The following is a 20,256-nucleotide window of genomic DNA, read 5'->3' as shown; positions in this document are numbered from 1 at the left end:
CAAGGGGTTACATCCAACCGGGGAAACTCCCCTGTCAGGTCCATCGTTGGATATAGCCTATATACTGTACATACACCTCCTAAGTCTAACTCCATGCTGTAAAGTGGGTAAAGTGATGATAATATAAGGTCATTAACACGAACATACAAACAAGCAGACAATAATATTTCCAGAAACACATAAAGAGCTATATTACAGTGGGGACCTTCGGGGTTCCTTGAAGGTGGTCTGGGGGTCCTTTAAAAGTCTAAAATGTCTGTACCAGTGGACTCCTAATGTGCCATAGTGACCCAATTACTGACATTCAGTAATTGGGTCTCATAATCAAAATAAGACCATTATAATGTTGACAACAAAATCTAACATTTGCCACAGACACATTTGTCCTTGCACGTTGATGACCTCTGTGTCTTTGTCTCATCAGCAACAACTGTGCAGTGATTTACAGGGAACTAGGAATGACGCTTATATAACCACACATCGTTTGACGAGACATTTCTAGCTCACAGTGAACTGAACAAGAGAAAGAAGGAACTGAAAGCTCAACATGAAACTGGATCAGGTGCTGCTGGTAGTCAGTGTTTTAAATGTCCCACGAATTATGTCTGCATTGTTTGGTGTACATAACAACTTTTCTCTCTCTCCTTTTCTCCTTCTTAGTCTGGAATTAATTTTGCCTTTATTATTTATATTAAACCATTCATATTTATACTAGATTTGCATCATTCTAATTAGAAGACTATAATCATTGGATAATAAAATAATTGTCTCAGTTGATCTATATCGATGATATAGATCGGCCTTGGAAAGCAGCTGAACAAATCTGGTGGCTGCAAAGCCTATACTTTAGGAGTACAAATTGGCAAACAGTATTGAAGTTACTTGCCTTGTGTTGGCTCCCACAGAGCCAACACAAAGGTGGGTGTGTGGTGGACATGGCAACGATTCAGGAGTCCAGAGTTGGTGTTGGCTACAGTCCGCACTGTCACATCACAGTATTTAAGTTACATTATGTCCTCATCATGTATATGTACTGCATATACGTACTGTAGATCTAGCCAGTAGTATTGCAGTATACAACTGCATTAAAATGAGCCAGTTAAATTACTTGATTGCAAGGTTATGTAATAAAACTTTTGTGTTCAAACAAAAACAAACAAAAAATCCAGTGAAACTAAACGAACAGACACACTTCTAAAATTAATCAAAACTAAACTAAAATTAAAAACAAAAAAGTCTTAACAAAATATAAATAAAAATTTAAAAACTACAATAATCTTGCTCACCAGTTGTGACTGCTGCTGTGTTTGTGCTTTGTTTGATAGAGAGCTACTACCACATCCTCTGACTGTACCGGCTGCAGCACTCGAAGAGGAAGTCTGTCCCCATCATAAAAAACCCTATACATGCAGTATTATGCATGGTCTGCATATTCATGTATGAAGGCGTGGGACCAAAGAATATGAAACAGTCACTAAAAAGACACACAAACACTTTGTTTCTAAGAACTTGTAAGATAAATAAATACATAAATAAAAGGTCATGGTCATGGCCAATACATGTAGATGAAAAGAAAGATATACTGTATATTTCTAAATTCTGATATGAATTTACTGTATACAACATTCTTTATGTTTAAGAAAATGCCAATAAGGTCCTTAGAAATCATTATATGTCATTTACCCAGATTACGGATTCATTCTTTATTGAATTTCATTGTATAGTAGTCATTTGGGCCTGTTGTTTACTGCATGTATGTGCTTTGAAGCAGAAAGATTTAGAAGGATTGAATTCCTTGAATTCAATCCTCATACTGTGGGAAGGAGGAATGAGTGAACGAGGTATGAGGGATGGCCCGCCAGGCTAGTTAAATTCAGGATATAGCATAAAGACGTGTTCCACAACGTTTACAACATTACGTTTCTATTGTGATTTATAATGATCAATATAAGACGATGCAAAGACACTGTCAAAACTTTACATCTGTGGTGTTCACTCAGGTCTGTTTCCTTTTCTATTTCAATTGGTTCTAAAGATAGCATCACCAAAGATATGAAGAGACTGCGTGAGAGAGAACCACAGGACAGTGCACACTCATCTCACTATGAAGACGGGTAACGTTGATAATCAGCCTTCTCACGGCCGTGGTGTGTAAATAGAATGAGTTAACTCTGTTTCTATAACACAGACAGAAACTTCAACTTGTATACAGTCAGCCGGGGGCAGCTCCATGAGTCCATAATAGAAATGTATTTTGAGGTCCCATATCAGCTTTTTTGTACATGGTCTCCAAAGAATCTAAGGCTGGTAGCCTACCGACTTGAGCTCAAATCCTCCAGTTCAGTGACATTCTTTTCACATTCTTTTTTTTGTAAATGAACACTCTACTTGATCTACTTGACATAGCGTCACACAAAACTATAAAAGGTAGCAGATCTACATGCTTGAAGTGCGGCACGATACGCTTTGAGCTTAGATCTTCTACTTTTGCTATTTTTTTTATTTGAGTCCTGAAAAGTAACAGTTTTGGACATAATGGTTTCCACCCAACAGAGGCAATATATAAATGAATGGTTGTTTAGACTGGACCAGAGCATTGTATAGAGTTCTGCCAATGCGGGGTCAGAAACAGCGCCGGTCACGTGGTTCATGTAAGCCAGATATGTCACTTTTTCCCGATAGATTCTATTGCATTTCTTAAACATCCGGTTCAGCGCTTTGTCACTATTCACCAATAGATGTGTATGTATAAGACCTGACCCCAAGAAGTGAACAGAGATGACGCGACTCTCCATTAGAGGGCTCTGGACTGGATGACTGAACTGGAGAAGACAGGAAATGTACAAAAAAAATGACCTGGAGAATACACTCACTGGATGGAAATGTATCTGGGTTTTCTTTTTTTCTTTTTTTTTTAATCTCATGCACTGTGTGCTCCATCATGATAAACCATCGGCAGTTTGATGCAGATGCAGAATGCAGAATCATGTGCAGTTTGGGTTATGGGGTGTGCACAGTATATGAGGGATTGAATGTAAGAGTCTCAGAAGTAATGTTGGAGAACCCAGACGTATCAGTGATGTCAGTCATCTCCAAATTTGGGCACTGTTTCAGCATGCGGCTGTTACCATGGTGGCAAGGTATACAAGGTACAGGCGGCAGTAGTGATGTCAGTTATCTCCAAATTTGGGCACTGTTTAGTATCAGTGATGTCAGCATGCATGTATATCAGACAGACATTTGTTTGTTTATTAGTGGGATATAGGGCCGTTACGGCACAGGTACTACAGACACACTCAGAGACTGAGTCATGTTCTGTGTTAAAATTGGCTAATGGGCGGGAATGGACCAGTTCCCACTGCAGCTACACCCAATGGCGTGTGTCATGCTGACTATGACAGCATGACATTAGACCCAAACAAACTGTGTCGTCATTAGTTGGATCGGTGGTGCAACGTTAATATTGATGACAACAGGCGTCTCCATATGGGCATTAAAAGGGACAAGGACTGACAGATACAGAGATATTTGTGACTCCACACTTGCAATTTCCAATTGTATCTTTCTAGTTTTATGTTTATAATGTACTGTATGTTAAAGTTATGTTTATAACGTTATGGTTATAACATATTTATGTTACAGAGCCAGATTATCTTTGATCTAGCCTGGTAACCAGACCGCACAAAGCCACCCCCTGGCGTTGGTGGAATCCCAAAATGAATTGTGTGAAAGAGGCTGGCCCGCCAGGCTATCTTTGATCTGCTTCCTCACAGCAGTACTAACAGAATGAGTCTCAGTTGTATGACTTTATATACAATGTTTAAACATTGTGTGGTTATATTTATAACATACTGTTAGTTATATTACAGAGCAACATATTTATGGTTATAGCAGTTATATTACAGAGCCAGAGTATCTCTGATCAGCTTCCTCACAGCAGTGCCAACAGACGCGCCCAGAGACTCGGTCATGTGATGCTGTGTGATCCTATAGAGATAAGGCTGCACCTCCCTCAGACTGGTGTCAAACACCTGGTCTATCTGCGCCTGTGCGGGCGTGGCCGGCAGGTACCTGTGCCGGTTCATCACCTGCACCACGTTGATCAGCTTCTCCGCCAGCTGCTCCCCCGCCTCCTGCCTCTGATGCTTCTCATTGGCCCAACCGCTCTGCCTCGGCTGCCTCCCATTGGACAGGGTTGAGTCGACAAGCTTCACCTTGACGCTCCACACCTCCCAGGGGACGCACTCGTCAGCGAACAGCCAGCGGCCCTTCCTCTTCTGGTAGAACTCCAGGGACAGCTGACCCGTGCCGTCGCCGCTCCAGTCGCTCTTGAAGTCGGACACGGCCTTGAGGAGGATGGCGTGGAGCCGGTCGCAGGATGCCCTGACGAAGGTGAAATCCTCCACAGAGTGGCAGTCCACGTCGCGGGTGCCCAGCGTGCCGATGGAGTAGGTCCCGTCCGGGTGGTAGCGGAACTTGGCGGTGCTGCGGTGCAGCAGGATGGTGTGCAGCACCGCCAGCATGGCCTCCTCCACCTGCTTCGCCTCCACAGAGAGTTCCAGCACCTCGGAACAACAATTCATCTTATCGTTGTTTTTGCCTTTGTGTGACCATACTGTATATGGACATAAGTGTCAGTTTACTCTTGGCCTCTTTGTAAAACCTTGTTTAACTAATTGCCAGTATAAAATGTTACTTCTGAACAGTAAAACAAAGATTCACAATATGTGAAAGATAACATGAGAGCTTTACTTTTAGATCTCACATCAGCTTTTGAGTCAAATGTGATGATGTCAGAAGGGAGGGGCCCTTCTGACATTATCACATTTCACCTCAGTCTCGTCAAAATATGGACATGTACCCAGCTCCACAGTCACTGCTGCTTTGGTCGGTAATATCAGATAACCATGACAACGTGATGTCAACGATGTTAAATGACACTCATCTCTGGGCTCCTGTGTGTCTGCTTTCTGTGAAGATCTCCTGAACCATCCAACCTATCGAGGGCGAGCAGGTTGCGCTCATGTGTGCGTGCGTACACATGGGCATGGCACGTGCACATGGGCATGGCGCGGGCACATGGGTGCTTTGGCATGTAATCCTTCTGCATAGCTGGTCGAGTCATCACTGTGATGTCAGAACAGGTCAGCTATATATCTAGGAGTTTGTGAGGTCAAATGTAGAGGTATTGATCCAGCTCCCAGTCGTCTCCTCGTATGGATATCCAGGGTTTGATGAGGTCAGTGTCGATCCAGGTGATGATAGTCAGCAGTCTTGATTTGCAAATGAATATTGTCTTGGTCATGGAGCGTCCATATATGGGCATTCCCAAATATGGGCTTAATATTGATGACATCAGGGATCTCCATATAGGATTACCAGAACAGGCTGCCTTGGTCATATATGGAGCTTGATTCAATTAAAACCCATCTTGGTATTTTTAAATCAAAATTTCCCATCCCATCCGTCTGATCGGCGGCTTCTCCCATTGGGTGCGTTAGGGTTTGTTAACTGTTGGTTGGAGCACCAGTATAAGCGCGTTTAAAATGCGTTCATCTTTTTTAATCATGTTAATTTTCTGTAATTAATTAATCGAAATTAATCAGTTAAAGTCCCAGTCCTAAATAATAATAATAAACTTTAATTATCAAGCGCAGAAAAACGTGCTTTAGAAAAAAATACATAAAATGCGAAAAGTTAACAATAAGAGATTGAACCGTAAAGTAAAAACAAACAAACGATAAAATAAACAATGAAAAACAAATAACAAGTATTCATGGGTTGCATTTGTAGTCCTAAACGGCCATGCTGAGGACCAACACAGGTGTTTCAATTTGTCTGACCTGTGTTGGTCCTCAACATGGCTGGTGTAGGACTACAAATGCAACCCATGAATAGATGAAACAAGTTAAAAACGCATACTGTAAAAAGTGTTCAAGGATATAAACAAGGAATAAAGGAGGCAGACAGAACACTAAAAGAAAAGAAAAAAGAAAACTCCTTGAGCAAGAAGACACTTATCCTCCAAATGCTCCCGATATGATGAGCAGGTTGGTGCCTTGCATCAGTTGCATGGTTTCCTCCACCTTTGGTGTGTAAATGTGTGTGTGAATGGGTGAATGTAGTATATAATGTAACACGCTTTGGATAAAGGTGATATATAAATTCACCACAAGGGCACAGTCACACCATACTTTTATTCCAACTATGAGGGTGTATTCTGTCAATGCATTTAAATGGGAATGGAGCGGTTTGCTGCGGATTTCAGGGGGGATAAAAGTAGTATACCATTGATCCGTGAAGGTACGGCATGTGGTCCTTGACTATGCATGCATTCAGTAATAAAGTAAAAGTAAAAAAAAATAAGTAAAAGTAGGAACCTGAAGATCTTTCTCTGTCAAGAAGAGACACATGTAAGAAACACAGTCCCTTTGTGAACTTCTGATTGAGTTAAGGCACAATTCCCAGAGGTAACAGTAGTGTTTTGTTCCACCCTGGCCCTGAAGAATAAGTACAGTGCAAGGTTGGAGCCAGAAAATGATTCCCTGTCCACCACTGCTATAAATCCAAGAATAGACTGACTCACACTGTCCAGAGCGACGTACAATAAGCAAGCTATAAACACATGCGGTACATGCAGAGAGACAGTGTAGTGCCTCAGTTAACTATAGGATGAACCTAGCATTTATCATTTAAATAATCTAAATGTAATTCTTACATGTGTAGTCTCTCTTGGTGGTGGTTCCTGGTTCACCATCAGTTTTGTGGACCCTGCTTTAGAAACAATCTGATGAATTCATTCATAATTCAATGAAAATCACGCCTAGTGTGAAGTGAGCAGTGCTATTTACAAAGCACTTTGTGCCAAGATATAGGCCAGATGTAGGCGGTGCTTCAGAGCCCGGACATTTAGTGAGTGTAAAACAAACTTTGAGCACTTTGTGCAAAGATGTAGGCCAGATGTAGACCATGCTTCGCGTCCCGGACAAAGCCAGATGTTGGAGCTTAGCTCCTTTCATGAGCACCGCTCAAAAAGGTACACATGGATGTAAGCGCAGACAAATGAGGGCTAATGAAACGAGTAAAAGACCATAAAATCACATTCTGAAGCTGAAGGTAAACACATTCTTCCTCTGTTCAAAGGGGATTGTGCCAAATCTTGATACGCAATACGATAGGATGTATCTCGTTGGTGGGTTGGATGCAGAAACCTCTTATCTCCATATTCTATGTGTGTTTTTTCCGTAAATTAATGCACTACTTGATCATATTACAGTGTCACACAAAAGCATCAAAAGTAAATTGTAGATCTTGAATCCTGAAAAGTAACAGTGTAGGTTTTTGGACATATGAGGTTTCCACCCCGACAGAGACGATATTATGATGTTGTTTATAATGAAAATAAAACAGCGTTGGTTGCATTTATCAGCAAAATGAGTACATTCCAGGAATATCCTGGCCTTAAAGGTTTAGGTTAGGGAGAGGAGGGGAGATGAATGGATCTGGAGAGAAGGGGAGGATGAGGCCTAGAGCAGGGGTCTTCAACGTTTTCAGGCCAAGGACCCGGCCCTTATTTGAGAGAGAGATGAAGCACCACAACCTTTTCATAGATTCCATATAGTTTCATTGTTTGACAGCACAATCATCGGGAGCATTTCGCTGTTACTACGTGTCATCTTTTCGACACCCTTACCTAACCCTAACCTCCATGGGGTGAGTCGCTAACCCTCCCAACGCTCCGTTGTCGAAATGATGACACGTAATAGTAGCCTAGTTAACAGACCGCACAACACCATGCACCCCCTGGCGGTAGTGGTGGTGTAGTGTGGTCTGGCCCCTCATGATTGAGAATCCATTTCCACCAGCCACCAAAAAGGGTTAGCCAATCAGGGCTGTAGGCTGTGTGGACACAAAAAACATTCCCCACTCCCCCTCCCCTCTATGACAGGCATCAAACAGGTAGTTGTCTTTGATGCTTTCATTGATTAGAGAGAACACTAACGAGGTCTTGACTTGACACTTTTATGGCCCAATCAATTAGTGCACAACCCCTTTGAAGTTCAAAGGGAGCAATTACGAGCTCTGTCTGAGCTCACCAGGCTTTAGCCCGACCCAGAAATGGAATCTCTCCCTGCAATCCCAGACTCTCTTCCCAAAACGAAGTGTGTGATAGAGGCTGGCACCGCCAGGCTAACGTAGTAGTAGCAAGATTTCACCCAATCAGGGAATTTTGGATTCATGTGCATTTGTGTTTTCAGATATTTAACCACTTGAACCGTCAATACTTAATGAACTTGACCTTTCACTCTGTACTTAGTCTCTTTTTCCCCTCTACACCAAAGCTCTTTGCCAAAAATAGCCGATCTACAAGCTTGTAGATCTGCTATTTTTGGCTAAAGTTCTCAGAATATGGACACTAGGGTTCAAGTGGTTAATATAAAAAAGGAGGAAAAAACTTTCTATCACTCAAAGATTTGGAGGACCCCCTGTAGTGACTCTGAGGACCCCCTAGGGGTCCCGGACCCCCTGTTGAAGACCCATGGCCTAGAGAGATTAGCAGTACTGGAGGAAATATACCCCTGTTCTGTTTTTACTTTAGTAAAAGTACTGTAGCAATACCACAATGTAGAAATAATCTGTTATATAAGTTTTATCCATAACGATTTACAGTAAGCAATTGGTAAACAAATACATCAAAGGCAGAGAGACGGTGTAGTGCATCAGTAATCTAGGATAACATCAGGTCAACCAAGAACCTAGCATCAGTCTAATAAAGCAGAGGTAGACAACCTTAATTAAATATTCAAAAAAGGTTTAGTCAGTTAAATTAAATCCAGTCACATCTACCGTAGACATGTTACATCCTGCATGTAATTCATGTTACTCTGACTCTGACTTGGAAGGGAGTATGGCAGATAGGTGGGTTATTGAGTCTAATGATCATTACATCTTTGCATCAAAATATACCCATTATGCCAATGTCCCATTTCAAAGGTTTTTTTCCCAACTATTTCAAAAATATGTCAATAATAGCAGATCTACAACCAACCGCGTCACAACAATGCACTTGTTGTGAGCTTGTAGATCTTCTATTTTCGAATGGATGAAGTATAAGCCTTTAATGTATCCTTTGTAACAATATTCTAAATCTGGAAAGTAACTAGTAACTAAAAGTACGTCACCAAATAATCGCAGTCGAGTACAAAAAATATAATGTTTGTCTCTGAGATGTAGTGGAGTAGAAGTATTAAAGCATCGAAAACAGAAATACCCAAGTACATTACATAAAGAAGTACCTTAAAATTGTACTTAAGTAGTTGAGTAAATGTACAGTTATTTTACACAACTGGGGATTATATTATGAGGTCTACTCTAGACCTTCATGACCGGTATATTACTGTACATCAGAGAACATGGATTAAGAGCCGGATGAAACAAATAATTACCATTACATAAAAATAATAATCACAATGGCTTTGATTACAGATACTATATCGTTGCTGTCGGGTAGAAACCTCTTATCTCCAAGTTTTTGTGTTTTTTGTTTTAGTTTTTGTAATGCCTTGTAATGCTTGATCATACTACAGCGTCCCACAAAAGCATCAAAAGAAGCACATCTACTTCAAGCTTAGTAGATCTGCTACTTTTGCCATTTTTGAATTTGAATCCTGATATTTATATAGCACCTTTATCCAAGGTGCTTTACATTCACACACACCCATTCATACACCGATGCTGGAGGAAACCATGCAACTAAAGGCACCAACCTGCTCACCGGGAGCAACTAGGCGTTCAGAGTCTTGCTCAAGGATTGTGGGATTGTAACTCGCCACCTCATTATGTCAGACGGGCTGTTATAATGGAAGCCTGGACGCTCTAGTTGGGTACTGTACTGTACTGTACTGTACAGTACTGCACTGTACTGTAGGCCTCTGAGGTGGTCTGCTTTCAATCATTTATAGCTCACTTTGCCGGATGCCGAGTGATTATATGGATGTACAGTATGTGCTTTGCATGCCTGTCTGTCTGTCTGTCTGTCTGTCTGTCTGTCTGTCTGTCTGTCTGTCTGTCTGTCTCTCTATCACATACAGTCTCTCCTCTCCTGCCTTTGTGCAGTCTGTGTGTGTTTCTGTACAGTAGCCTATGTCTGTCTGTCTGTCTGTCTGTCTGTCTGTCTGTCTGTCTGTCTGTCTGTCTGTCTGTCTGTCTGTCTGTCTGTCTGTCTGTCTGTCTGTCTGTCTGTCTGTCTGTCTGGGGCTGATGAAAGTGCCCTTTACTCGATGTCAGTAGCAGAGTGGGGGGGGTGTCTCTCCGCTGCTGTAACTAGGTCAGTGAAGACACTCCCCTCTCCCTCTCTCTGCCGTTGCTATGCCCCCCGCCACCCACCACCCCCATCAACCACCCCCACCCTTTCCCCACTGTGACGCAATGCAGACTTTCTGCATTTATCCCCCACAGGTCCATCCTTATTAACCACTTTAAGTGGTTAAAACTTAAAACTCCTCCGTGTGACGAAGGAAAACGTCACCAACAGGTTGCCGTTACGGTAAACCCGGAATGCTCGCCTCAGAACGCGCTGGCCCTCGGTGGGGCGGTTCTTGTACAGTAGCCTATTCTCGTATTTGTTTTACTGAGGATAATGTTAGAAATAACTACAGGGTTATAGGCATAGTTTTACTGAGGTGAAGTTAAGGAATATAGGGCTAGGTTTTGGTACCGTTTTACTGAGGTTACAGAGTAGGCCACGTTTAGGAATAAGGTTAGGTTTAGACCGTTTGCTGAGGTTACATTTAGGACCTGATAGAGGCCGGTCAGAGTTGGCTGGCCTTGCAGGCCCCAGGGTGGGCGACTTTGTTTTGAGACGAGCGTTCATGGTGTTCGCCATTACCATCAGGACCCGTGGTGACAGATCCCATTCAGTACCAGTCAAATCCAACGTAGACCCTATGTCTGGATGTCTGTCTGTCTGTCTGTCTGTCTGTCTGTCTGTCTGTCTGTCTGACTGGTTAATTAAAGAGACACTGTTCTTCTTTTGTTGTGCCGAAATATACTCTCAAATCTGAGTTACATAATGCTGGCTGGGAATGTTGCATAATGTACTCTCTTTCTCTCCCCTCTCCCTATATCTCTCCCAGTCTCTCCCGCTCCCTCCCTCCCTCCCTCCCTCTCCCTTCCTCTCTCTCTCTCTCTCTCTTTCTCTCCCCCAGTCTATCCTGCTCTTTAGCCCTCTCTCTTCTCTTTCTCTCCCATCCTCATTCCTCCCCTCACTCTCTATGTCCCTCTCTCTCCCTCCACCATCTCCCCTCCATCTTCTCCCCCTCTCTTTCTCACTCACCCCTTTCTCTCCCCTCTCTCTGCCTCTCTTTCTCCCCCTCCTCAGTATCCCAGTATCTCTCCTCCCCCCACCCCCCCACCTCACCTTGCTTTGTGATCTAAAGGTCATACAGAAACTATACGGAACAGTCCGTTCTTTCTGTTAAGCAGCGCTGCTTGTGCTCAATAAACAGTTAACCTGCTCCACTGACACGTGTTCCACTGTCTGGACTCTGAAGCATAAACAATCAATACAATAAACCAACAATAAAAGATCAAACTCCAACTTATTACATAAGCCCTGGGTGGCGTGCCATGACACCAACACTAGATGTCACCGTTTCTGCCTAGTGGCCATGCTGCTGCTATACAGTATGTATGAGTCATCTGGGTGGTTTCATGTTAATCCATATTCCCTCAGGTTTTCACTTTGTTTAGTACATTTTCCAGACAGCTGGAAAATAGAAAGACATTATGGTATTTATTTTTCTATAAAAGCTTGAAAAGTGAGATGTTATTGTGATACAGATGAATAATAACTTTAAGTATCCAGAGCCAGAACACAAAATGTATTGATTGTTCATTCAAATAAGCATGCTCTGGGCACATGGCCCACCCATCTTTCATGTAACAGGCAGGCAGCTGAAAGCTTTTGAGAGGTTCAAGTGGGCTCTGAATGGTCCAGAGAAGGTTAAGAACCACCGGTTTAAGTTACAGTATTATTACAACTCAGGTCCTGCTTACTATTGTGTTTTTGTGTCAAGGACCCCTACATTGATATATATTTGACCCCTGTCACCCACTCCCCTCCCAGCCCACACACACACACAGACCCCAAAAATTTAAATATTTTCAATACTTTTCAAAATAAAATAAAATAAATTGCTTGCCGATGTAGTCTACTTCACAGCCCAGCATGTAGTGACAAGCTGTGAACTTGATTGTGACGCCTTAACTACTTTAGCCGGGGGAAACCCCTGGAACCGCCTCAAAAGTGGGATCCCCGGACCCCACTTTTAGAACCACTGGACCAGAGGATTTTACTGTAAGTAGAGTGTTCAAAATGTGGAGAACTTCTTCCAACCACTGCAGAGTGAAGGGCAGGTTTTCAGCAGGCTCACATTTAGAGGAGCTGTGAGTGTGCATTGTGTGTGTGTTGAGCTGCAGGGAAGTGGACACTGGACACTATACACTGGACCTTTGTGTGAGGGGAGGAGGAGGACAAGGGCTTGGCTTGTCTCCCGAGACCCTCCTCTCTGCTGCTGGTGCTGCTTTGAAAAGATTCTACAGCATGACTTAAAAGACTCAAAAGTATCATTTGACACTACAAATACAGTATATGTCACCGAACAAAGAACCACAGGCCTTCCCTTCCAGGGAGGGATTTGACTGACTTGACTCCTTTTTTCCGGACAATTAGTTACCGTACAAGAGACTTGATCCGAGCCTGAGCGGCGAGAGAGGAGCGGCGTGATGTGTGGGAGTGGGGTGATGGTAGGACAAAGGCAGGGTGACATAAAGGAGCCTGTAGGTGTGTACAGGGCTTGGTACAGTCGGTGACAACAGAATGATGTAGGTCAACATGCAGGCCAGGGGAAGCGGAAGAGTCAGTCTGGAGGAAAATGGGCAGGATATCAGGATGATTTCACTTCTACAGCTCATTGTGCAACGGGTGTGTGTGTGTGTGTGTGTGTGTGTGTGTGTGTGTGTGTGTTTGTGTGTGCGTGCGTGCGTGCGTGCGTGCGTGTGCGTGTGTGTGAGCGAGCGTGTGTGTGCGTGTGTGTGCGAGCGTGTATACTCTGAAGGGCGGAGGGTGTCGTATAGTGTGTATTACGGAGCTAAGTGTTTCCATTCGAGTGAAGAGGTGTGTGTATGTTCAAATGCGTCATGCATGTGCATGTGCCAGTCCCCTCTGCATGTGTGTAAAGTGGGTCATAAATGCTCACATCATGGCACAGTGCACTTTGACTCGCGTCACATCTATCTATACTATAATTTTGCGAATGTCTGTCTGTCTGTCTGTCTGTCTGTCTGTCTGTCTGTCTGTCTGTCTGTCCCAGCGTTTCTCCTCAGTGGCTGGAGCAATTGATCTGAAATCGCATCACCATTAGCATATGAACACACCTGACAAAACTGTGAAGCCCGTTTGTCACTTTCACAAATCGTATGCTGTATATTAGCATTTTTATGGTGTAACTACTATCTATTCTGCATCTAGCATGAGGCACATCTATTCTGCATCTAGCATGGGGCAACATGTTTAACCAGCTCTGTGTGTGTGTGTGTGTGTGTGTGTGTGTGTGTGTGTGTGTGTGTGTGTGTGTGTGTGTGTGTGTGTGTGTGTGTGTGTGTGTGTGTGCAGGCAGGCGGGTGTGTGTGCAGGCGGGTGGGCGGGCGGGCTGGGGGGGGGCAGTATCTCTGTAGCCATTAAACAAAACGGGTTTCTTACATTGATGCTCCTACATCATGCAAGCACCAGTTAAAGTTACTTTCCATCCCTCATATACTGTGTGCACAGTGCACATCCCATAACCCACACACTGCACATCATTTTGGAGCTCATATCTTTGAACGGGTAAGGTCTAGTTGGAATAAACACAGCCCCTGTTGCCCCGGCAACTGCATCTCAGCTCGCTCGTGCAACCTCTTCTTTGCATTTGTCATGATTTGCATTTGCATCCTTTTTCCATCTTTCCACGTTTATGTCCAACGGACGGAAAACACCTCACACATATTCATTTACATGTTTGACCCCCCGATTTACGTTGTCGGCATTTAGCAGACACTCTTAATCCAGAGTGATTTACAGTAAACACTGGGTAATACATCAAATGCATATTGTAACTAAACAGTATAATATACACAACGTAATATATGTACATTGAAACTATATACACACTACTGCAGTGGCTCTCAAACTTTCAGATTTCAAGGTCTCCTCATAACTCTGACAGTGTACAAATGGAACCAAATGGACCCCTCAGGGTTCATTTGGTTCCATTTGTACCCTGTCAGAGTTACAGACTTGTATGGGTCAATTTAGATCGCCCTAAAGGAACCCACAGAGTCCCTGGAATCCACTTTGAGAACCACTGCACTATTGGATGCCAGGTCTACAAATAAATGGCATATGTCTACATAACATGCTACATAAGTTACATTTTAACATTTACATACGGTAAGCCTGCAAGGTTGTCGAGGCTGCACAAGTGCTGCAGGCTGAGATGAGTCTTCAGATTACGATGGAACATTAGGGAGTGTGTTTGCTGTTCCAACTGCAATGGGGAGTTTGTTCCAAGTTTGGGAGCCAGAAGGGAGAAGAGTTTAGGGTGTGTGGAGCGTTGTCCCGGATGAAAAGAACATGTTTATCGTCTCAGTGCTACTGTTTAGGGTGCAATCGATGTTTTTTTAGCGGTTGTTCTATAGATTACTTATTCAATTAAATTGAATAATCGTAAAGCATTTAAAAATATATATATATATATGGTCAATGAATTGACATGAATTGACTATCGATGATTTACCGCTTGAGCTACATTTTATACTTTGTCATACAGTATATGTCACACATGATAGCAAAAATAATTCATCTGCAAGCTCACAATTAACTGATCGGCTATTTGATTTTGTAATTTTTGCTATGAAAAGAAGCACACAGAAGATTTCCCCCAAATCGATTATTGATTATTGTCTCATAATAGATTAGTTTGATTAACTGTTGCAGCCCGAGTTCTGTTAATGATCGTACAATTTACAAAGAAGGCTCTTTATCCAAAGTGAGCGAGGCATACATCAAATGCAGAGAGACAACTAGTGCCTCAGTAATCTAGGTTCACGGGTATACCAAGAACCTAGCATCAGTTTAATTATATAAATAAACTGTAGGCTACTATCAGAAAATGATAATCTGTACATTGAAATGTGTAGAAAATATAGGATGCCAGGTAAACAAATGTACCAGCATCTGTCATAAACCATGAGAGCCTGTGGACCTTCCTTCTCCCCGTTGTGTTCTGATGTCAAGTGGATTGTGTGTTCCATGTTGTTTCATGTGTGCGCGTGCGTGTGTGCGTGCGACGTGCGTGTGTGGGGTGGGCCTATGCATGTGTGTGTGTGTGTGTGTGTGTGTGCATGTGTGCGTGCGACGTGCGTGTGTGGGGTGGGCCTATGCATGTGTCAACGTCAACAGTACATTTGTTTAGTGTTGAAAACCAGCTCTGCTCTGCTGGAGAGGTGTGCAGAAATAGACAGAGAGACTGCAAGACAGACAGAGAGAGAGAGAGAGAGAGAGAGAGAGAGAGAGAGAGAGAGAGAGAGAGAGAGAGAGGGAGAGCATCTATGTAGGCATATAGATGTAAATATGGGTGTGACTGAGGTGTGTGTGCGTGCGTGGGTGCGTGCTTGCATGCATGTTGGACTTGGACATGACACCTGTCGCTCGGGGTCGCAATGTCAAGTTGGGGACAACGTGTGTGTGTGTGTGTGTGTGTGTGTGTGTGTGTGTGTGTGTGTGTGTGTGTGTGTGTGTGTGTGTGTGTGCGCGCGTGTGTGTGTGTGTGCGTGTTCTGAACGGCATGTACCTTAAACATGTTTTATAACCCATCTCTGAGTCATATCAACACCTTCATGATGTGTTGATGATGGTGGCCATTAAGGAAAGGCCTTCCTGTACTGTACAGTTATTACATTCCACTCAGAGCACCGGAGCACATTATAGCACCATTATCAACATTAACCATGTGTGGTGTCCCTATTTTGGGCATAATGTAGGCAGGGGGGAAAAAAAGAATATGAAGAAATACGCTTTTTTTAAAACCTTATTCTTCTAAAATCATTAAATACACTTTACTGTATTCAACACTGTGAAAGGTCCATAGACATTCTACCTGGAAATACACGTTTGTTCACAAACATTCAAACATTCTGATCTGCTCTATCTACTGTATATCACCAAATAATTGTTCCAATTAGACTGAATAAACTGCAAATAATAGCCCGAGTGGACCCAAAATTAGGCTGCAGAAACTGCAAATAATAGGCCCCCTACAAATAATAGCCCCGGCTTTTATTTGGGACCCGGTGGTTATTTGAACCAGCGTTTACTATGCAAAATGGGGTCAGACCCCCGGCTATACTATTTGCGCCCATGGCTGCTATTTGGTAGGCTATCTGTTTGCCAGAATATTAAGTGTATCTCAAAACGAACAAGCAGTCATTTCAAGGACACACCATTTACAACATGCCAAATCCAAGGATCACAACAGTATTTGTTGTGATATAAAGTTGCTGTGTGTCCTTAATGATAAAAGAAAAGGCTATATATCACAGATGCTGTCAATGTGCAAGGCCAGTTAGGATGGACGCTGTTACAGTATAACAAGATTTGTGTTCTAGCATGCATGCGACCCGCGCTCGTGCGTGGCTGCGTGTACTTGACCACGCGCATGATGAGCCAATGTACTTTCACATAATGTGAGTGGGTGTGCCAGTGTGTACGTCAATGAGCAGTGCTAAGCAGGTTAGGTCACATTTTAGACGTACACGTGTGTGCGTGTGTGTGTGTGTGTGTGTGTGTGTGTGTGTGTGTGTGTGTGTGTGTGTGTGTGTGTGTGTGTGTGTGTGTGTGTGTGTGTGTGAGAGAGAGTTTGTCTATACTTATGGGGACTAAACGTTTTCCTGGCCCTACAAGAAAATATGTTTGCTTTATAGTTACAAAAAGAATACGGCACCCATATAATTGCCGTTCTATGGAATGTTGATATCCTCACCGTGCGTGCGTGCGTGCGTGCGTGCGTGCGTGCGTGCGTGCGTGCGTGCGTGGTTGTGGGGGTGGAATTTGCAGTGAGAGAAACGGGAAAGAGGGGATTACAGCTCTGTAGATAGCAGAGCAGGGCTCTGATTTAATCCCAGCAGTGGTGTGTAAAGTAACATTACCAGTAAGTATTACCAGTAAGACACCTAATGGCTACAAGTGACCTCTCCCTAAAGGGCGATGTCGCGCCATGTCTTGGCCATCTGGCCAGTGATGTATATATCAGACCAGTTACCCATAGGCCTATGGAGACCCCTGGTACCCATATATGGAGATCCATACTGTATGGAGATATGCTGTGAGATTCTGTTATTCGTTATGTGAAAGTCCTATGATGCTATGACATTGACATCATACATATAATCCCTTGTATGCCCATATATGGAGATCCCTGTCTGTAACCAGGCACACAGATATGGGCAGCCTTTAATTGTAACAGAGTAGTGGTATTGATACTTATAGTTATAAGTACATTTCCAAACAGAACTTCCAAACAGTCCTGTGTGTGTGTGTGTGTGCGTGCGTGTGTGTGTGTGTGTGTGTGTGTGTGTGTGTGTGTGTGTGTGTGTGTGTGTGTGTGTGTGTGTGTGTGTGTGTGTGCGTGCACGTGCGTGCGTGCGTGCGTGCGTGCGTGCGTAAAATAATGTAACAGTATTAAAAAAGTCAACTTTTCATGAACTCAAGATAAAACAGGAATGCTTGTATAATTGGCATGGCCATCACAACCCTGCTGCTGCATGTGTGATCTCATGTGAACGTCTGTGTGGGAAGTTATGCCTGATTTATACTCGGTTGCACATCGAGTCGCGCGCATCGAAAACATCCGATCTACAAACTCACAACACATCACGATCACCACACGTGGTGATCTTATAGAGCTGCTATTTTGGGTGCGTGCCATCGGCGCTGCAGCTTAAATTCAGGATCTACAGTGGAATGTTGTCGAGGGTCAAACGCAGTGTTGCCATGTTTGGTTATCACAGCGACTTTGGGCTTGTTTTTCTGTCAAATTGCTTGTAAATTATTGGTGGTTGCGGTTTTAGGGCTTTTTAGGTCTTGTTTTCATGTCATGGACCCCCACATTAATATGTATTTTTCCGCAGACCCCCACATCTGAAAATATGTTGAGCAGGGTATAAGGGTTGTGTTGTTAAAATGTTTCGAAGAATATTCAAAATGTTTTGCTTTTTTCTCAAGATTTGTTTGAAAATGGCAGATCTACAAGCTCACATCGCGCCGCAATGCAACACTTGTAGATCTGCTATTTTCAAAAAGCCGCTGCATATACAGTAGGTTTAAATTGCTTCATGTGGCCTGTTATTATAGTCGCTTCTATTGGGCTTGTTTCATAGACCTGTCTACTTATTTCTCTCGCACAATCTGGCAATGCTGGTCAGATGCTGGTAAAGTAGAAGGACGGGGGGGAGGGGGCTACTGGAAGCATGTGCAGCCAATAAGTTGCAGTTAGTAGCAGATCAACCACACAAGGTTCTTTGATGCGAAGGAGGGTCTTCTTCATCACATTCATGCCTGCTGTAGAGTCACAAGGCTGCTTGATGTCTTCTTCACAAGACTCACTAGCATCAGTAACAGTGATGTCTTTTTCACAAGACCCCCCCCCCCCCCCACACACACACACACACACACTAAAATCAATAACAGTGATGTTAGCGAGGAGTCAACCGGGTCGATGAAAACAAGCCCAAAAGAAGCGACTATAGGGCAAATACGCACTATTGGCTAAATGCATTTAAAAAATCTTGGGGGAAAAAGGGGGAAATGTGGAATATTTTGGTAAAAACTCAAATCTTGTATGAGGTTCCTTGGCACCAAGTACATATTAATTTGGGGCTCCTTGACATGAAAATGTTTGAGAACCACTGGTTTAACAACATTTAGGAAGCAAGCCCAAACAAGGAACTACACTTTAGAAATACTTAAAATGCTTAAAAAAAGAAGAAAAAAACAGAAAAGAAAAATGCAACCTGCAAATAACCAATATTTACAAAGGCAAAGTCCAAAGGCTAATAAGCAGACATGGCAACACTGATCACTATACACAGAGAAAAAACACTGGTGGTGCCGTGGCGCAAGTCCAGGGATGCTGCAGAATACTTTGATAATATTTGGAATTCATCAATATCATTTCAGTTTAAAGCTGCACTATGTAAGCGCTGAAATATTTTCCATTGAGATAGGAGTCTGACTGCTTAGTCAGAGGATACATTGAATCTTGACCAACAAATTGTTTGAGAACCACATGCAGGCTTAAACAACATTAGGAAACAAGCTACAATAAGCAACTATACACTTTCGAAACAAGCCCATCAAAAATGCAACTATACCAACATTTACAAGCTTCACAGAAAAAAAACAAGCCAGAATAAGCAGACATGGCAACACTGGTCCTGAATCAGACATGGGCGCTGGCAGTATACGGCAGGAAAAGGTTCCTGGACGGCGTCCACACAGGAATGCTATGAATGGCACCAGGAGGAATCACATGGGGGACCACCTCTACCGGGGCCTCCTCCCCACGGGTCACAGACAAGGTCAGAGAGAGAGAGAGAGAGAGAGAGAGAGAGAGAGAGAGAGAGAGAGAGAGAGAGGCACCCGGAACAAGATAGGCTCTTCCTTTATTTCTCCTTTATTTATTCAGGGAAGCCCATTATTGAGAGCAAGCTCTCTTTTTCAAGGACGCCCTGATTACAGCATGCAATATGGAAACAAGTACAGTTACAAAATACAATTGGTACATAATGAAAAGACATTCAATAACAAGCATTTGAACGACATGAAAACAGATCACAGGTGCAAATAAATATAGGCTTACGTGTAACGCGAATGAAAATAAAAGCCTGGGTGTAGCGAGGCTAGGTTACATGACACAGGTGCAGTCACTGTGTAATGTGTCCTCAAGAAAAGGCATGTGCACACATAGACATCAAAGGGGGCTTGAGCCCCTTCCCTTTTACCCGTCTGTAAAAAGTGCCCTCTCCAGACCATGAATGCAGTTTTTACTATGGTGAAAGAAATGCAAATGCCCAAAAAAGGTAGCATTCAAGAGAATTGCCTTGTCCAAACTCTCCTGAATTGAATGCAGCAACAATATGTTGAAAGAATTGCCGTGT

The 20,256-nt window shown here is 43.1% G+C and overlaps 2 protein-coding genes across 3 annotated transcripts in view; one reads left to right on the top strand and one right to left on the bottom strand.

The window, feature by feature from the left end:
• Positions 1–20,256, top strand: part of LOC308285878 (histone H1-like) — a gene marked incomplete at both ends in the record, with an annotated part of 500,380 nt that overhangs the window by 191,476 nt on the left and 288,648 nt on the right. The gene's annotated exons all lie outside the window — the stretch shown is intronic.
• Positions 3,900–4,583, bottom strand: LOC308285877 (autophagy-related protein 101-like; the record flags this gene model as incomplete). Its single annotated transcript, XM_080726765.1, has 1 exon — positions 3,900–4,583. The coding sequence occupies one exon, from the start codon at positions 4,581–4,583 to the stop codon at positions 3,900–3,902; it is 684 nt and encodes a 227-aa protein (XP_080582891.1).

The sequence above is a fragment of the Nannobrachium achirus genome (assembly GCF_963921795.1).
Source record: "Nannobrachium achirus genome assembly, chromosome: 5".
In the NCBI taxonomy this organism is placed as follows: Eukaryota; Metazoa; Chordata; class Actinopteri; order Myctophiformes; family Myctophidae; genus Nannobrachium; species Nannobrachium achirus.
The sequence above is the reverse complement of the archived record's forward strand: the minus strand, read 5'-3'. Positions and strand labels throughout refer to the sequence as shown.